The sequence below is a fragment of the Cetorhinus maximus genome, unplaced genomic scaffold (genome assembly GCF_964194155.1).
Source record: "Cetorhinus maximus unplaced genomic scaffold, sCetMax3.hap1.1 HAP1_SCAFFOLD_2981, whole genome shotgun sequence".
Taxonomy (NCBI): Eukaryota; Metazoa; Chordata; class Chondrichthyes; order Lamniformes; family Cetorhinidae; genus Cetorhinus; species Cetorhinus maximus.
This window is the reverse complement of record NW_027598910.1, coordinates 1,911-20,601: the sequence shown is the minus strand read 5'-3', so window position 1 is coordinate 20,601 and position 18,691 is coordinate 1,911. Positions and strand designations below refer to the sequence as shown.

The window sequence follows — 18,691 nt, the reverse complement described above, 5'->3', positions numbered from 1 at the left end:
AGTGACTGTCGGGGAGTCGGAGGGAGTGACTGTCGGGGGGTCGGAGGGAGTGAGGGAGTTTAACCGCAGCCTCTCCTACAATCTCGGGCAGACTAAGTGAGGACACTATTTGCTGTCAGGTCTTTCGAGATTACCGCAGGTGTAAATGTTTCTGAGGAATCGTCAGTCAGGGTAAACTCGATAGGATTTGGATGTAAAAATTCACCTGGTCAGTGGCCTGAGGAACGAGCCGATTGTAAACTGATTCAATCACACTGCGTCTGGAAGAGCACAAAACACAAACTGTTACTTCACCAAGACTCGTCTCTCCCTCATTTCACATCAGACTCAGTTCTGGGTCACTCTCTGACCTCAATCCCAATGTCTCTGCTCAACTCTCACTCCACAGAGCAATAAGTAAAACAAATCCACACTCACAGCTTCAGCACCAGCGTCCGCACTGTCGGAGGGTCAGTGCTGAGGGAGCGCCGCACTGTCGGAGGGTCAGTGCTGAGGGAGCACTGCACTGTCGGAGGGTCAGTGCTGAGGGAGCGCCGCACTGTCGGAGGGTCAGTACCGCGGGAGCGCCGCACTGTCGGAGGGTCAGTACCGCGGGAGCGCCGCACTGTCGGAGGGTCAGTGCTGAGGGAACGCCGCACTGTCGGAGGGTCAGTGCTGAGGGAACGCCGCACTGTCGGAGGGTCAGTGCTGAGGGAGCGCCGCACTGTCGGAGGGTCAGTGCTGAGGGAACGCCGCACTGTCGGAGGGTCAGTGCTGAGGGAACGCCGCACTGTCGGAGGGTCAGTGCTGAGGGAGCGCCGCACTGTCGGAGGGTCAGTACTGAGGGAGCGCCGCACTGTCGGAGGGTCAGTGCTGAGGGAACACCGCACTGTCGGAGGGTCAGTGCTGAGGGAGCGCCGCACTGTCGGAGGGTCAGTACTGAGGGAGCGCCGCACTGTCGGAGGGTCAGTGCTGAGGGAACACCGCACTGTCGGAGGGTCAGTGCTGAGGGAGCGCCGCACTGTCGGAGGGTCAGTACCGAGGGAGCGCCGCACTGTCGGAGGGTCAGTGCTGAGGGAACGCCGCACTGTCGGAGGGTCAGTGCTGAGGGAGCGCCGCACTGTCGGAGGGTCAGTACCGAGGGAGCGCCGCACTGTCGGAGGGTCAGTGCTGAGGGAACGCCGCACTGTCGGAGGGTCAGTGCTGAGGGAGCGCCGCACTGTCGGAGGGTCAGTACAGAGGGAGCGCCGCACTGTCGGAGGGTCAGTACAGAGGGAGCGCCGCACTGTCGGAGGGTCAGTACTGAGGGAGGGCCGCACTGTCGGAGGGTCAGTACTGAGGGAGCGCCGCACTGTCGGAGGGTCAGTGCTGAGGGAGCGCCGCACTGTCGGAGGGTCAGTACTGAGGGAGTGCCGCACTGTCGGAGGGTCAGTACTGAGGGAGCGCCGCACTGTCGGAGGGTCAGTACTGAGGGAGGGCCGCACTGTCGGAGGGTCAGTACTGAGGGAGCGCCGCACTGTCGGAGGGTCAGTACCGAGGGAGCGCCGCACTGTCGGAGGGTCAGTACTGAGGGAGGGCCGCACTGTCGGAGGGTCAGTGCTGAGGGAGCGCCGCACTGTTGGAGGGTCAGTGCTGAGGGAGCGCTGCACTGTCGGAGGGTCAGTACTGAGGGAGCGCCGCACTGTCGGAGGGTCAGTACTGAGGGAGGGCCGCACTGTCGGAGGGTCAGTACTGAGGGAGCGCCGCACTGTCGGAGGGTCAGTACTGAGGGAGCGCCGCACTGTCGGAGGGTCAGTACTGAGGGAGCGCCGCACTGTCGGAGGGTCAGTACTGAGGGAGCGCCGCACTGTCGGAGGGTCAGTGCTGAGGGAGTGCCGCACTGTCGGAGGGTCAGTACTGAGGGAGCGCCGCACTGTTGGAGGGTCAGTGCTGAGGGAGCGCCGCACTGTCGGAGGGTCAGTACTGAGGGGTAACCAGTCTGGGGTGGGAGGGAATGAGTGACCCAGGCCCTGTGACGGTTCCTTACTTGCTAATGAGGCCTCCTCCCGGCGGCAGGTTGGGAATATTCTCCACCAACAGGGAATGCATCACATCCAGTAACCCTGGAGGTACATCCGGAGGCCCCTTCGACACGAGATCTGCCAGGGGAGAGGGGGCGAGACAGGAAACACTAATCAAACCGGGGCTTTTATGAAGAGGTGAAATGAAGGAAGATGAGAAGGTGCTGGGAGAGTTCGATCACTGGGATGTGACGCTGGTAACCCCAGGACAGCCGAACCTGGGGAATAACACCACCTCCCGCCCGCCCGGGGAGAGGGTCCCCACCACCCCCGCCCGCCCGGGGAGAGGGTCCCCACCACCCCCGCCCGCCCGGGGAGAGGGTCCCCACCACCCCCGCCCGCCCGCCCGGGGAGAGGGTCCCCACCACCCCCGCCCGCCCGGGGAGAGGGTCCCCACCACCCCCCGCCCGCCCGGGGAGAGGGTCCCCACCACCCCCGCCCGGGGAGAGGGTCCCCACCACCCCCGCCCGCCCGGGGAGAGGGTCCCCACCACCCCCCGCCCGCCCGGGGAGAGGGTCCCCACCACCCCCGCCCGCCCGGGGAGAGGGTCCCCACCACCCCCGCCCGCCCGGGGAGAGGGTCCCCACCACCCCCGCCCGCCCGGGGAGAGGGTCAGGTCATTCCAGCCCCCGTTAAAACCACACGGTGACTGAGCATTTACACCCAGGGTATGTAGCTCACCCCCCCCTCCCTCTCGCACCCCCCCACTCCCTCTCGCACCCCCCCCCCCCCTCCCTCTCGCACCCCCCCCCCCTCCCTCTCGCACCCCCTCCCTCCCTCTGCACGGGGCACGGGCAGGGGAAGGGGCGGGGAGGGGGGGCGGGGGAAGCGGAGGGGGGGCGGGGGAAGGAGGGGGGGCGGGGGAGGGGGGGGCGGGGGAGGGGGGGGCGGGGGAAGGGGAGGGGGGGCGGGGGAGGGGGAGGGCGGGCTCACTGACCTTTGACTCGTGTTTCCAGGTATCTGTCCAGTTCGCCCTCTCTCTGTCTGGCTTCGTCCGAGGGTCTCGGTGAATTCTCGAAACAGACCAGCTCAATGCTCATGTTGTCCCGGCTCCCCTGAGGGACAGTGAAACACATACAGACTACACAGTCCGATCCCACAGCAACCTCACCGTGTCACAGCGACATCCACATCTACACTGCGCCCTCACATTCACTCCTGACATTAAACTGCTATTTCAGCAACTCACAACATTGCAAAGAACCTCACAGGGAAAGTGTGGAGCAAATGTGGTCACTGCTGGGATGTAACAAACGCATTGCACAGGAAGATCCCACAAACAGCGGGGCCCATGTGTGTCAGTGATGTTGGCTGTGAGATAAACATTGCCTCCTACACTGGGAGAACCTCCTCGACCACAGGAGCTGTGGGGGCCAAGTCACTGAGCATATCTAAGAAGGAAATAGATAGATTTCTGGACTCTAAAGGTGTTAAGAGGTATTCGGGGGGGTGGGGGTGGAGAGTACGGCTTTGAGATAGAGGATCAGCCATGATCATATTGAATGGCGGAACAGGCTCGAAGAGCCGAATGGCCTATTCCTGCTCCTAGTTTCTCTTAGAGTCATAGTGATCTACAGCACAGAAAAAGGCCCTCCGGCCAATCGAATCTGCGCCAGTCAAACAAGTACCGAACTATTCTAATCCCATTTTCCAGCACTAGGCCCATAGCCTTGTATGCCATGGCATCGCAAGTGTTGAGGGTTTCTGTCTCTACCACCCTTTCAGGCAGTGAGTTCCAGATTCCCACCACCCTCAGGGTGAAAAAATTCTTCCTCACATCCCCTCTAAACCTCCTGCCCCTTACTTTAAATCTATGCCCCCTGTATTGATCCCTTCACCAAGGGGACAAGTTCCCCCTCTCTATGCCCATCATAATTTTATACACCTCAATCATGTCCCCCCTCAATCTCCTCTGCTCCAGGGAAAATAACCCCAGTCTATTCAATCTCTCCTAACTAAAACTCTCCAGCCCAGGGAGCATCCTGGTAAATCTCCTCTGCACTCTCTCTGGTACAGAGATGATTCTGTTTCTATCCTCTTCCAAACAGCGACCACAGGATCTTTTACATCCACCCATGTGCACACAGGGCCTCAGTTTAGTTAGTGTCATATCTGAAAGATTGTCCCTCGGACAGTGCAGCACTCACTCAGTACTGACCCTCCGACAGTGCGGCGTTCCCTCAGCACTGACCCTCCGACAGTGCGGCGCTCCCTCAGTACTGACCCTCCGACAGTGCGGCGCTCCCTCAGTACTGACCCTCCGACAGTGCGGCGTTCCCTCAGTACTGACCCTCCGACAGTGCGGCGCTCCCTCAGTACTGACCCTCCGACAGTGCGGCTCACCCTCAGTACTGACCCTCCGACAGTGCGGCTCATCCTCAGTACTGACCCTCCGACAGTGTGGCGTTCCCTCAGTACTGACCCTCCGACAGTGCGGCGTTCCCTCAGTACTGACTCTCCGACAGTGCGGCACTCCCTCAGTACTACCCCTCAGACAGTAGAGCACTCACTCAGTACTACCCCTCCAACAGTGCAGTGCTCCCTCAGCACTGACCCTCCAACAGTGCGGCTCTCCCTCAGTACTGACCCTCTGACAGCGCGGCGCTCCCTCAGTACTGACCCTCTGTCAGTGCGGCACTCACTCAGTACTGACCCTCCGACAGTGCGGCTCTCCCTCAGTACTGACCCTCTGACAGTGCGGCACTCCCTCAGTACTACCCCTCCAACAGTGCGGCGCTCCCTCAGTACTGACCCTCTGACAGTGCGGCACTCCCTCAGTACTCACCCTCCGACAGTGCGGCACTCCCTCAGTACTCACCCTCCGACAGTGCGGCACTCCCTCAGTACTGACCCTCACACTGGGCTGCACTCCCTCAGTACTGACCCTCAGACTGGGCTGCACTCCCTCAGTACTGACCCTCACACTGGGCTGCACTCCCTCAGTACTGACCCTCACACTGGGCTGCACTCCCTCAGTACTGACCCTCAGACTGGGCTGCACTCCCTCAGTACTGACCCTCAGACTGGGCTGCACTCCCTCAGTACTGACCCTCAGACTGGGCTGCACTCCCTTATGCTCATGTTATATTTTCCATTCCTGAGTTTGATTATTGCTCCAGGAATGCTGTTAAAAATTGAGGCAGCTTTTTTTAAAAAATTCATCCACAGGATGTGGGCGTCGCTGGCTGGGCCCAGCATTTATTGCCCATCCCTAATTGCCCTTGAGAAGGTGGTGGTGAGCTGCCTTCTTGAACCGCTGCAGTCCATGTGGTGTAGGTACACCCACAGTGCTGTTAGGGAGGGAGTTCCAGGATTTTGACCCAGTGACAGTGAAGGAACGGCCGATATATTTCCAAGTCAGGTTGGTGAGTGACTTGGAGGGGAACTTCCAGGTGCTGGTGTTCCCATCTATCTGCCTTGTCCTTCTAGGTGGTAGTGGTCGTGGGTTTGGAAGGTGCTGTCGAAGGAGCCTTGGTGAATTCCTGCAGTGCATCTTGTAGATGGTACACACACTGCTGCTACTGTGCGTCGGTGGTGGAGGGAGTGAATGTTTGTGGATGGGGTGCCAATCAAGCGGGGCTGCTTTGTCCTGGATGGTGTCGAGCTTCTTGAGCGTTGTTGGAGCTGCACTCATCCAGGCAAGTGGGGAGTATTCCATCACACTCCTGACTTGTGCCTTGTAGATGGTGGACAGGCTTTGGGGAGTCAGGAGGTGAGTTACTCACCACAGGATTCCCAGCCTCTGACCTGCTCTTGTAGCCACAGTATTTATATGGCTAATCCAGTTCAGTTTCTGGTCAATGGTAACCCCCAGGATGTTGATAGTGGGGGATTCAGTGATGGTAATGCCACTGAACGTCAAGAGGCGATGGTTAGATTCTCTCTTGTTGAAGATGGTCATTGCCTGACACTTGTGTGGCCTGAATGTTACTTGCCACTTGTCAGCACAAGCCTGGATATTGTCCAGGTCTTGCTGCATTTGGACATGGGCTGCTTCAGTATCTGAGGAGTTGCAAATGGTGCTGAACATTGTGCAATCATCAGCGAACATCCCCACTTCTGACCTTATGATGGAAGGAAGGTCATTGATGAAGCAGCTGAAGATGGTTGGACCGAGGACACTACCCTGAGGAACTCCTGCAGTGATGTCCTGGAGCTGAGATGATTGACCTCCAACAACCACAACCATCTTCCTTTGTGCTGGGTATGACTCCAACCAGCGGAGAGTTTTCCCCCTGATTCCCATTGACTCCAGTTTTGCTGGGGCTCCTTGGTGCCACACTCAGTCAAATGCTGCCTTGATGTCAAGGGCAGTCACTCTCACCTCACATCGGGAGTTCAGCTCTTTTGTCCATGTTTGAACCAAGGCTGTAATGAGGTCAGGAGCTGAGTGGCCCTGGCAGAACCCAAACTGGGCATCAGTGAGCAGGTTATTGCTAAGCAAGTGCCACTTGATAGCACTGTTGATGACCCCTTCCATTACTTTACTGATGATGGAGAGTAGACTGATGGGGCGGTAATTGGCCGGGTTGGATTTGTCCTGCTTTTTGTGTACAGAACATAAACTGGGCAATTTTCCACATAGCCGGGTAGATGCCAGTGTTGTAGCTGTACTGGAACAGCTTGGCTAGGGGCGCGGCAAGTTCTGGAGCACAAGTCTTCAGCACCATTGCCAGAATATTGTCAGGGCCCATAGCCTTTGCAGTATCCAGTGCCTTCAGCTGTTTCTTGATATCACGTGGAGTGAATTGAATTGGCTGAAGACTGGCATCTGTGATGCTGAGGATCTCTTGGAGGCAGGGAGGGAATGAATTATTCACTCGGCACTTCTGGCTGAAGATTGTAGCCAATGCTTCAGCCTTATCTTTTGCACTGATGTGCTGGGCTCCTCCATCATTGTCGATGGGAATATTTGTGGAGGCTCCTCCTCCAGTGAGTTGTTTAATTGTCCAACACCTTTCACGACTGGATGTGGCAGGACTGCAGAGCTTAGATCTGATCCGTTGGTTGTGGGATTGCTTAGCTCTGTCTATCACTTGCTGCTTATGCTGTTTGACATGCAAGTAGTCCTGTGTTATAGCTTCACCAGGTTGACACATCATTTTTATGTATGCCTGGTGCTGGTCCTGACATGCCCTCCTGTACTCTTCATTGAACCAGGTTGATCCCCTGGCTTGATGGTAATGGTAGAGTGGGGGATATGCCAGGCCATGAGGTTACAGATTGTGTTCGAGTACAATTCTGCCATTCCCATCCTGAAGCAGTGTGGAGCTGGAATTACACAACCAGCCTTCCTTCCCTAGAGGACTGGATTTTACAACATTCTCACATTGTCGAGACCACTTTAACTGACACCAGCTTTATCTTTGCAGATTTTTAAATCCAACTGAAGTTAGTTGTTTGTCCTGTGGAGATTGGAATTGTTGCTCTCCGAGTGATTTGTCCATTCACTGACCCACTGTATTCTACTTGGCTCAGTGCATCTGCACCAGGTGCATAGGGGGAGCAGAGGACCCCCTCTTGTATTTACGCAGCTCAATGTATAAACTTTTCACAATCACTTCCACGTTGCTGAAATCGCTCAGACAACACAGATCAGCTCAGATCCTGGGAGCTGTCACTAAGAATTAGATAAATCTGCAATCGACCCCATTGGCACCCAACCCAGAGAGAGAGGCATCATCCAGACATCACACACACGTCTGCAGACTGGCCTTTGCTGTGCATTCGTTTATCCAGATTAGCTCTCTGGGAAGTTTCAGGATTGGCGATTGATCAGAGCGTTTAGTGCAGTCTACGGGGTGGGGGTATTTAGGGGGAGGGGCAGTAGGGGAGGGAGAAGGAAACAGACATAAACACACACAGGCCCGACACACGCACAGGCCGACACATCGACACGCATGCACACACATGCACAGGCACATGCACAGGCAGGCGCAGTTTCAAAATAACCAGACCTCAGGCTCCCTGTCTCTCAAAGTGAGGATTGTATGGTTGAAACACTCAGCTGGGTTCAGTGCACAGTGACTCTCAGGTTGGGCCTCACTGGTGGAACCTTGTCTGGCTTTGGGTGGTTGGGGTTGGGGCAGGTTCTGTCTGGCTGATTACAAACACCACTGGAAAGTGGACAGCAGCAAGTGGGCGCTGACCGAGGGGCTGGGAGCGGGCGCTGACCGAGGGGCTGGGAGCGGGCGCTGACCGAGGGGCTGGGAGCGGGCGCTGACCGAGGGGCTGGGAGCGGGCGCTGACCGAGGGGCTGGGAGCGGGCGCTGACCGAGGGGCTGGGAGCGGGCGCTGACTGAGGGGCTGCGAGTGGGCACTGAGTGAGGGTAGGTACACCACAGTGCTGTTAGGGAGGGAGTTCCAGGATTTTAACCCAGTGACAGTGAAGGAACGGCCGATATATTTCCACATCCAGGTTTATGCATCATGGATAAGCGGAAGGGCTGTGATTTCAGAGGGTTTCCCCTGGTCTTTGGAATCTGTACCCAGGTGTAGAGTCCACCATCCACAGCCTCACCTGACACAGCCTCACACTGCCCAGGATCTTTGGACTGGGCTCAGAGTTCATTCCAACTCTGGTCTTTACTGACTGGCTGTGTCGCACAATTACTTTCCACACTTTCATTTATTTCCCTGCACATGCTCGATTGTACCCAGTCCACACCAAACTCAGCGAGAGTCAGTGTGTGTGGGACCCGTACCCCAGTGAGAGTCAGTGTGTGTGGGACCCTTACCCCAGTGAGAGACAGTGTGTGTGGGGCCCTTACCCCAGTGAGAGACAGTGTGTGTGGGACCCGTACCCCAGTGAGAGTCAGTGTGTGTGGGACCCGTACCCCAGTGAGAGTCAGTGTGTGTGGGACCCTTACCCCAGTGAGAGACAGTGTGTGTGGGACCCGTAGCCCAGTGAGAGTCAGTGTGTGTGGGACCCTTACCCCAGTGAGAGTCAGTGTGTGTGGGACCCGTACCCCAGTGAGAGTCAGTGTGTGTGGGACCCGTACCCCAGTGAGAGTCAGTGTGTGTGTGGGACCCGTACACCAGTGAGAGTCAGTGTGTGTGTGGGACCCGTACCCCCGTGAGAGCCAGTGTGTGTGTGGGACCCGTACCCCAGTGAGAGTCAGTGCGTGTGTGGGACCCGTACCCCAGTGAGAAATCAGCAGGGATGTGATTAATTTATCCCAGGTTCAGGTTAAAGTCGGATTAGTTGGGCCTCTGAGTGGGTGTTAGCTGCCCGAACCCCTCCCTGGAAATCTCTGCAGTAAGACCCGCTCTGTAACTCTGACCTGATGAACGTCACTGAGTGACGGCTCCAGCAGGATGTTTAACATTGCAGTCTGACCCCGTCTGACCATTTGAGTGGGCAGCCATGGGTCAGCTCAGTATGGAGCTGGAGGTCAAGCTGTGTGTCCCCGTCCGCATCAAACGATGTGTTCAGTGACCACGAGGTACCTGGTGAATACGTGTCTGTCCCCACACCCTGTACAGGCAGGGCTGAGTCTGTGTGTTGGGTGTAATGTGCAGAGACTGTACTCTCAATCTTACCTTGTACAGGCAGGGCTGAGTCTGTGTGTTGGGTGTAATGTGCAGAGACTGTACTCTCAATCTTACCCTGTACAGGCAGGACTGAGTCTGTGTGTTGGGTGTAATGTGCAGAGACTGTACTCTCAATCTTACCCTGTACAGACAGGACTGAGTCTGTGTGTTGGGTGTAATGTGCAGAGACTGTACTCTCAATCTTACCCTGTACAGGCAGGGCTGAGTCTGTGTGTTGGGTGTAATGTGTAGAGACTGTACTCTCAATCTTACCCTGTACAGGCAGGGCTGAGTCTGTGTGTTGGGTGTAATGTGTAGAGACTGTGCTCTCAATCTTACCCTGTACAGGCAGGTGTCTGCCACCAGGTTACAGATCTTCTCCAGATCGTCAGTGAGCTCAAGTCTAGATCGGACAAACGCGCACAGTTCCTCGTTGCTCATTACATCCCAAATGCCATCACAAGCCAGGATAACAAACTCGTCCTCCTGCGATCGCTCGATCACCATCACCTCGGGCTCGGGAGAGACCAGCTGCTCGGTGGGGCCTTTCCCATCCACACACTTGTAGTCATAATCTCCAAGTGCCCGGGAGACAGCGAGGGAGCCATTGACCCGCTGGATCATCACACTGCCCCCGGCGTTCTGGATCCTCTCCTTCTCGCGTGGGTTACAGGGCTTGTGGTCCTCAGTGGAGAAATGTACAGAGTGACCCCTCTGCAGGACCCCCCGCGAGTCCCCGCAGTTTATGAAGTAGACGTGTGTCGGCGAGACCAGCAGCGCCACAGCTGTGGATCCACTGCGATCCATGTCGTTGTTCCCCAGGTCCGAGTCACTCCTCATGTGCTCGTCAATGTTGAGGAACCCGGTTCTGATGGCCCGCTTCACACTCTCGACAGCAGCCTGGGAGTCACTCCTGCCGTCCGCCATCCCTTCGTAAACCAAAACAGAACTCAGCTGCAGCTTAGCAAAGTTACACCACCTGGTTTCATTCCCCCTCCAACCACCCGCTTGGCCCCCAACCACCCGCTTGGCCCCCAACCACCCGCTTGGCCCCCAACCACCCGCCTGGCCCCCCAACCACCCGCCTGGCCCCCAACCACCCGCTTGGCCAACCTTTTGCGCCATTAATTTTCGGCACCCGACGATGGGTCAGTTAACGGGGGTGAGGCACACGGGTCAAGCGAAACATCAGCTTGGCTTAAAGTGGCAGCCCTGTGGCCTAGGATTTGAGCCAACAGCCTTGGCTCCACGGGTATCAGTCTGGTCTGAGTCCGAGGCTCCTGGGTTCAAGCCAATTCCACAAACGAGCAGGAAATCCCAGAAACTGCTCCTGACACAGTTAACGCTCCATCATTTCATTCCCAATATCGAAACTAAAACCGGGGTTGGACACAGGGAGCTGGGTTCAAAGGTCACAGGTCGGCAGGAGGCCATTCAGCCCACTGGGTCTGTGCTGGTTCTCCGCAGAGCCATCCAGCTTGTCCCATTCTCCAGCTCTATCTCTGTAAATTCATTTCCCTCCTGTGCCCATCTGATTTCCCTTTCGAATTCTCCCTCATCTCCAAATCCACCCTCCTCACCGGCAGCGAGTTCCAGGTCATCACCTCCCCCTGTGCACAGGAAAGTTCTTCCTCACATCCCCCCGGGCCCTGCCCAAAACCTTCAATCTGTGGCCCCTACTCCCCACCCCAGTCCTCGCACCATCAGCCAATGGGAACAGCTGTTCTTTGTCTGTCTATCTTATCTAAACCTCTACACCCGTACGCCTGTCGCCCTGTACGCCTGTCGCCCTGTATGCCTGTCACCCTGCACGCCTGACACCCTGTACGCCTCTGCACCTGTACGCCTGTCGCCCTGCACGCCTGTCGCCCTGCACGCCTGTCGCCCTGCACGCCTCTGCACCTGTACGCCTCTGCACCTGCACGCCTGTCACCCTGCACGCCTGTCACCCTGCACGCCTCTGCACCTGCACGCCTGTCACCCTGCACGCCTGTCACCCTGCACGCCTGTCACCCTGCACGCCTCTGCACCTGCACGCCTCTGCACCTGCACGCCTGTCACCCTGCACGCCTGTCACCCTGCACGCCTGTCACCCTGCACGCCTGTCACCCTGCACGCCTGTCACCCTGCACGCCTGTCACCCTGCACGCCTCTGCACCTGCACGCCTGTCACCCTGCACGCCTGTCACCCTGCACGCCTGTCACCCTGCACGCCTCTGCCCCTGTACGCCTCTGCACCTGCACGCCTGTCACCCTGCACGCCTCTGACCCTGCACGCCTCTGACCCTGCACGCCTCTGACCCTGCACGCCTGTCACCCTGCACGCCTGTCACCCTGCACGCCTGTCACCCTGCACGCCTGTCACCCTGCACGCCTGTCACCCTGCACGCCTGTCACCCTGCACGCCTCTGCACCTGCACGCCTGTCACCCTGTACGCCTCTGCACCTGTACGCCTGTCACCCTGCACCTGTACGCCTGTCACCCTGCACGCCTGTCACCCTGCACGCCTGTCACCCTGCACGCCTGTCACCCTGCACGCCTCTGCACCTGTACACCTCTGCACCTGCACGCCTGTCGCCCTGCACGCCTGTCGCCCTGCACGCCTGTCGCCCTGCACGCCTGTCGCCCTGCACGCCTGACACCCTGCACGCCTGACACCCTGCACGCCTCTACACCCTGCACGCCTGACACCCTGCACGCCTGTCATCCTGTACGCCTGTCATCCTGTACGCCTGTCACCCGCCTGTCAACCTGCACACGTCCAGCAAATCTCTGCTCAGTCTCCTCTGCTGCAGGAAGATCCCAACATTGCGTCTGACCCGTGCGCCGTTACCGAGAGGGGACAGCAAATGGGGAAGGGGAATGCAGACAGAAACTCACCTTTGAACTCCTGGTTGCTGGTTATGTGCTGGAGGAGGTTCTTGGCACAATATTTGGCGACCCCTGACCCCGCGTGCCCATCATAAATTGCGAAGAAGGACCAGGTCTTCAGCTTGTCGTGTAACTCTGGCAATGCCGTGTGTGTGTCCTCCATCTCGACACGCCAGCCCTGCATACTGCACAGGCCGTAGCGAATACCGTTCCCTTCCCCGTGGTCATTGTGCTTCTCCGTGTTAGGATGGTCCAAAAACGCTCCCATTCTCAATCGCAATCACCTAGAAACGTTTAAAGATAAAGATCACTGAGACCGAGCCACAGGGGAACCGGGTAAGGCCAGCACCCACTGACACACGGGGCGCAGGGGGTGGTGGGGGTTGGGAGGGGACGAGTGTAGCTGTGCCCCATCGAGGCACAGGGAGCTGGGGGGAGCAGGGGGGCAAATACAGCCGGAGCCCATCAACACACAACAGCTACCAAACCTTGGTGAGCGTGGAGAAGACCCCCTCCCCAACATAAACTGGGGACCCCCTGTAAATACTGACACACTCCCCGGGGACCCCCTGTAAATACTGACACACTCCCCAGGGACCCCCTGTAAATACTGACACACTCCCCGGGACCCCCCTGTAAATACTGACACACTCCCCGGGGACCCCCTGTAAATACTGACACACTCCCCGGGGACCCCCTGTAAATACTGACACACTCCCCGGGAACCCCTGTAAATACTGACACACTCCCCGGGAACCCCTGTAAATACTGACACACTCCCCGGGGAACCCCTGTAAATACTGACACACTCCCCGGGGACCCCCTGTAAATACTGACACACTCCTCGGGGTCCCCCTGTAAATACTGACACACTCCCCGGGGTCCCCCTGTAAATACTGACACACTCCCCGGGAACCCCTGTAAATACTGACACACTCCCCGGGGACCCCCTGTAAATACTGACACACTCCCCGGGGACCCCCTGTAAATACTGACACACTCCCCGGGGACCCCCTGTAAATACTGACACACTCCCCGGGGACCCCCTGTAAATACTGACACTCTCCCCGGGGACCCTCCTGTAAATACTGACACTCTCCCCGGGGACCCTCCTGTAAATACTGACACTCTCCCCGGGGACCCTCCTGTAAATACTGACACTCTCCCCGGGGACCCTCCTGTAAATACTGACACACTCCCCGGGGACCCCCTGTAAATACTGACACACTCCCCGGGGACCCCCTGTAAATACTGACACACTCCCCGGGGACCCCCTGTAAATACTGACACACTCCCCGAGGACCCCCCCTGTAAATACTGACACACTCCCCGGGACCCCCCTGTAAATACTGACACACTCCCCGGGGACCCCCTGTAAATACTGACACACTCCCCGGGGACCCCCTGTAAATACTGACACACTCGGTCACAGCTGTAGGTCCAAACTGCTGTGTCTAACACCTACACTTAGTACCTAACTGAACGTAGGGAATCACAGGACACGCGTTTTATCTCAGAACAGCCCATTTACTTTCCTCACTGTTTATTCCAGCGCCTGCACCCAACACATGACTGGGAGGAGGGGGAAAGGGTGGGAGACAAACACTGAATTTACACCAAGATTTATGGTTCCAGGTTCATTCCAGAGTTTCGGTTAAAAGGTGTTCGGATGACTGAGGTCGGCCAAATTGGGGAAGGGGGAGTGAAGTGGGGGGATTCCTGTTGGGGATGACTGGTAAATGCCTTCAAAGCCTCTGAATCATGTCACAGTGGCTGGTATTCTCCCCTTCAACTCACAAGGTCACGGGTTCAAGTCACACTCCAGGCTCAAGTTCAGAATCTGAGCTGACACCCAATCCAGTACTGACAGAAAACCCTGTCAACAGAGGGTCAGTACTGAGGGAGTGCCGCACTGTCGGAGGGTCAGTACTGAGGGAGCGCCGCACTGTCGGAGGGTCAGTACTGAGGGAGTGCTGCACTGTCGGAGGGTCAGTACTGAGGGAGCGCCGCACTGTCGGAGGGTCAGTACTGAGGGAGTGCTGCACTGTCGGAGGGTCAGTACTGAGGGAGTGCTGCACTGTCGGAGGGTCAGTACTGAGGGAGGGCCGCACTGTCGGAGGGTCAGTACTGAGGGAGCGCCGCACTGTCGGAGGGTCAGTACTGAGGGAGGGCCGCACTGTCGGAGGGTCAGTACTGAGGGAGCGTCGCACTGTCAGAGGGTCAGTACTGAGGGAGGGCCGCACTGTCGGAGGGTCAGTACTGAGGGAGCGTCGCACTGTCAGAGGGTCAGTACTGAGGGAGGGCCGCACTGTCGGAGGGTCAGTACTGAGGGAGCGCCGCACTGTCGGAGGGTCAGTACTGAGGGAGCGCCGCACTGTCGGAGGGTCAGTGCTGAGGGAGCGTCGCACTGTTGGAGGGTCAGTACTGAGGGAGCGCCGCACTGTCGGAGGGTCAGTACTGAGGGAGTGCTGCACTGTCGGAGGGTCAGTGCTGAAGGAGCGCCGCACTGTCGGAGGGTCAGTGCTGGGGGAGCGCCGCACTGTCGGAGGGTCAGTGCTGAGGGAGTGCCGCACTGTCGGAGGGTCAGTGCTGGGGGAGCGCCGCACTGTCGGAGGGTCAGTGCTGAGGGAGCGCCGCACTGTCGGAGGGTCAGTACTGAGGGAGTGCTGCACTGTCGGAGGGTCAGTGCTGAAGGAGCGCCGCACTGTCGGAGGGTCAGAGCTGAGGGAGCGCCGCACTGTCGGAGGGTCAGAGCTGAGGGAGTGCCGCACTGTCGGAGGGTCAGTGCTGAGGGAGTGCCGCACTGTCGGAGGGTCAGAGCTGAGGGAGTGCCGCACTGTCGGAGGGTCAGTGCTGAGGGAGTGCCGCACTGTCGGAGGGTTAGTGCTGAGGGAATGCCGCACTGTCGGAGGGTCAGTGCTGAGGGAGTGCCGCACTGTCGGAGGGTCAGTGCTGAGGGAGTGCCGCACTGTCGGAGGGTCAGTGCTGAGGGAGTGCCGCACTGTCGGAGGGTCAGTGCTGAGGGAGTGCCGCACTGTCGGAGGGTCAGTGCTGAGGGAGTGCCGCACTGTCGGAGGGTCAGTGCTGAGGGAGTGCTGCACTGTTGGAAGAGCAGCCTTATTGACGTTGCATTAAATCAGGCCCCATCTATCCTCTCACGTGGATGTAAAAAAAATCCAGTTTTAAAGAGGAGCTTCCCCCAATAATCTCACTAATATTTTACCACATCAACAATGACCTTCTCTAGTTTTGATCTGGTGATTGAAATGACACATTAACTCTGTTTCTCTCTCCGTAAATGCTGAGGATTTCCAGCGCTTTGTTTTTATGTCTGGCCATTAGCAGTTACTGGGATCTTCCTGTGCTCAAATTGGCTGCTTCATTTCCTACATCAGAATAGTGACTATACTTCAAAAGTACTTCATCTGCTGGAAAGCGCCTTGAGGTGTCCTGAGGTTGTGGAAATTACCATCGAAAGGTAACCACTAATGTAGACACCCACCTCCAGTGCATTCCTGTCTGATAGGGATAGCTGGATCCCTTTGGGATCCCTGTGGATTCCCTGTGCTGGATCCAGCCAGGGTGAGAGGTTACAGGGAGAAACAGAACCACAGACTTGGGAGAAAGGAGACTGAGCCTGTGAGTATCAACACCCCGACTCCAAACCTACCGCTCTCTCCATCACAATCACCCCCTCATCTCACATTCCAACAAGGTTTTTATGAAATACTGAAATTTCTGCTCAAAGCCAACAAAGCAGCCACATCCTGCTCACTCCCAGCCCCTCACATCCTCACTAAACCCTTCTTATCGAACACACCAATTCACAGCACCTCAACACTCTCCTCACCCCACTCCTGGCCCAACATCGCCTGCTCTCTCCTAGCTCGCTGGCCAGGTCAGTGAGGTCCCTGGGTACCATCTGCACAGCTCTGAACCCCCCTCATCCCAATCCCCTCCCCTCCACAACTCTCCCTTCCCAATGAAACAGAAACCGATCTGGTAAAATCTTCCCTCAATCCCCAACACAGCGTCAATGGGACCAATGGGCAGAGTCCAGGATTCTCCCCCTAGCGCTCGGGACACAGGGGCACTGGGACACTGCGGGCCGGGGACACTGGGGGCCGGGGCACTGGGCAATGACGGGATCACAATGAGGATGGCCAGTGATGCCCCCCACAGTTGAACATCCTTCTCCATGCCTGAGCTCACACACAGGAAACCGAGCGAGATACGGGTAGCGTTGTGACAACCCCTCTCCCTGAACACTACCTTCAGCAGAGGACAGAGACACACATGAAGGAGCCTCACTGTGTCACATCAACATCTCTTAGTCCGGTTCTCAACACGAGGAGCTGAGGAGTTAATGATCTGCTCACCAGACACAGAAAGCTGCCATTCTACTGCCTGGTCCTGGACAGCAGAGAATTTACTCCACACAGCTCCAAACACTGAATCAGCAGCTCGAAATGTCAGCCCTGAACCAACCAGAGGTATTGAGGTCAGGGTGATGAGAAAACTCAGGTGCTTAAGGTGCTTCAAGCCCTTTATTCCTGGTCAGGTCTGGTTATAAACTAGACTCCGATTTCAGGAGGCACACAGCTCGGTCTCCTTCAGCTTTTGGTGAAATCTCTCCCTCCCCCAACTGGGTCCCAACCCGGGCTCCACACCCACACCTGCAGGGCAAAGCCCCTGGGGTTGACTGAGAACGTACGGACTGAGCTTTAGAATCTGACCACCGCCCTGCACCCACACCCCCCGGCCCGAGACTGAACGCTGGGCAAACCGATCTCTGCAACGCCACCAATCCAATACCAAACTTCACCATTGCTACACGGTGCAGCCCTGAGGGAGACTCCCCACTGGGAGACACACAGTTTTACTGGTACCAGACCAGCAGCACTGGGCCCAATTTGGGTCACTCTCCTGCAGGGGAACATTACAAAATCGCTGCACCGTTAAACACTCTGTCCTGTCCTGGGCTATCCTGGGTGATGGACACACCATACCCGCTGACCGTAAACTGGGAATGGAGCTCGTTCCTTCTCCTTGGGCACTTTGGCTCACTCACTGGCTCACCGGCCACTACCCTCTGAATCAGGGCCCAGCCACTGCAGAGATGTGGTGGTGGTGTCCCCCTCACCCCCAAGTCTGGAATCTGGCCTTCATACCAGGTGTGGTCGTGGGTGGGTGGGTGGGTGGGTGAGTGAGTGGGGAATCTGGTGGGGGGGTGGGTGACAGGGGCAGGGGGTGCGAGGAGGAAGGGGAGGCGGGGAGGCCGGAGCGAGGGGTATATGGAGGGGCTCAGGTGGGGAGCTGAGGGGGGGAGGGCAGGCACAAGGGTGGGTGACAACCCCAGAGGGGGAGACAGGGCACACGGGGGTGGGGGTGGGGGGGTTAGAGGGGCAGGGAACCCTGGGGATAAACAGGGTGGGAGACAAACACTGAATTTACACCAGGATTTATGGTTCCAGGTTCATTCCAGAGTTTCGGTTAAAAGGTGTTCGGATGACTGAGGTCGGCCAAATTGGGGAAGGGGGAGTGAAGTGGGGGGATTCCTGTTGGGGATGACTGTTTAATGCCTTCAAAGCCTTTGAATCACCTCACAGTGGCTGGTATTCTCCCCTTCAACTCACAAGGTCATGGGTTCAAGTCACACTCCAGGCTCAAGTTCAGAATCTGAGCTGACACCCAATCCAGTACTGACAGAAAACCCTGTCAACAGAGGGTCAGTACTGAGGGAGTGCCGCACTGTCGGAGGGTCAGTACTGAGGGAGGGCCGCACTGTCGGAGGGTCAGTACTGAGGGAGGGCCGCACTGTCGGAGGGTCAGTGCTGAGGGAGCGCCGCACTGTCGGAGGGTCAGTACTGAGGGAGGGCCGCACTGTCGGAGGGTCAGTGCTGAGGGAGGGCCGCACTGTCGGAGGGTCAGTACTGAGGGAGCGCCGCACTGTCGGAGGGTCAGTACTGAGGGAGGGCCGCACTGTCGGAGGGTCAGTGCTGAGGGAGGGCCGCACTGTCGGAGGGTCAGTACTGAGGGAGCGCCGCACTGTCGGAGGGTCAGTACTGAGGGAGCGCCGCACTGTCGGAGGGTCAGTGCTGAGGGAATGCTGCACTGTCGGAGGGTCAGTACTGAGGGAGCGCCGCACTGTCGGAGGGTCAGTACTGAGGGAGCGCCGCACTGTCGGAGGGTCAGTGCTGAGGGAGTGCTGCACTGTTGGAAGAGCAGCCTTATTGACGTTGCATTA

The 18,691-nt window shown here is 57.7% G+C and overlaps 1 protein-coding gene across 1 annotated transcript; it reads right to left on the bottom strand.

Moving 5' to 3' along the window:
• Positions 1–2,001: 2,001 nt before the first annotated feature.
• On the bottom strand, positions 2,002–17,577 carry LOC144677751 (protein phosphatase 1B-like). Its single transcript, XM_078537779.1, has 5 exons — positions 17,462–17,577; positions 12,454–12,728; positions 9,912–10,501; positions 2,977–3,094; positions 2,002–2,117 (listed from the first exon to the last, which is right to left on the bottom strand). The coding sequence occupies exons 2-5, from the start codon at positions 12,710–12,712 to the stop codon at positions 2,002–2,004; spliced, it is 1,083 nt and encodes a 360-aa protein (XP_078393905.1). The 5' UTR covers positions 12,713–12,728; positions 17,462–17,577.
• Between the last annotated feature and the right edge of the window lie 1,114 nt (positions 17,578–18,691).

Excerpts from the sequence above, each read along its gene's own strand:
- LOC144677751 (XM_078537779.1), bottom strand. The coding sequence starts at position 12,712 with ATGGGAGCGTTTTTGGACCATCCTAACACGGAGAAGCACAATGACCAC. Across the intron at positions 3,095-9,911 it reads CAGACACCTGCCTGTACAGG|GGGAGCCGGGACAACATGAG; the intron begins GTAAGATTGAGA and ends ACTGTCCCTCAG. Across the intron at positions 2,118-2,976 it reads CCTGGAAACACGAGTCAAAG|ATCTCGTGTCGAAGGGGCCT; the intron begins GTCAGTGAGCCC and ends CTCCCCTGGCAG.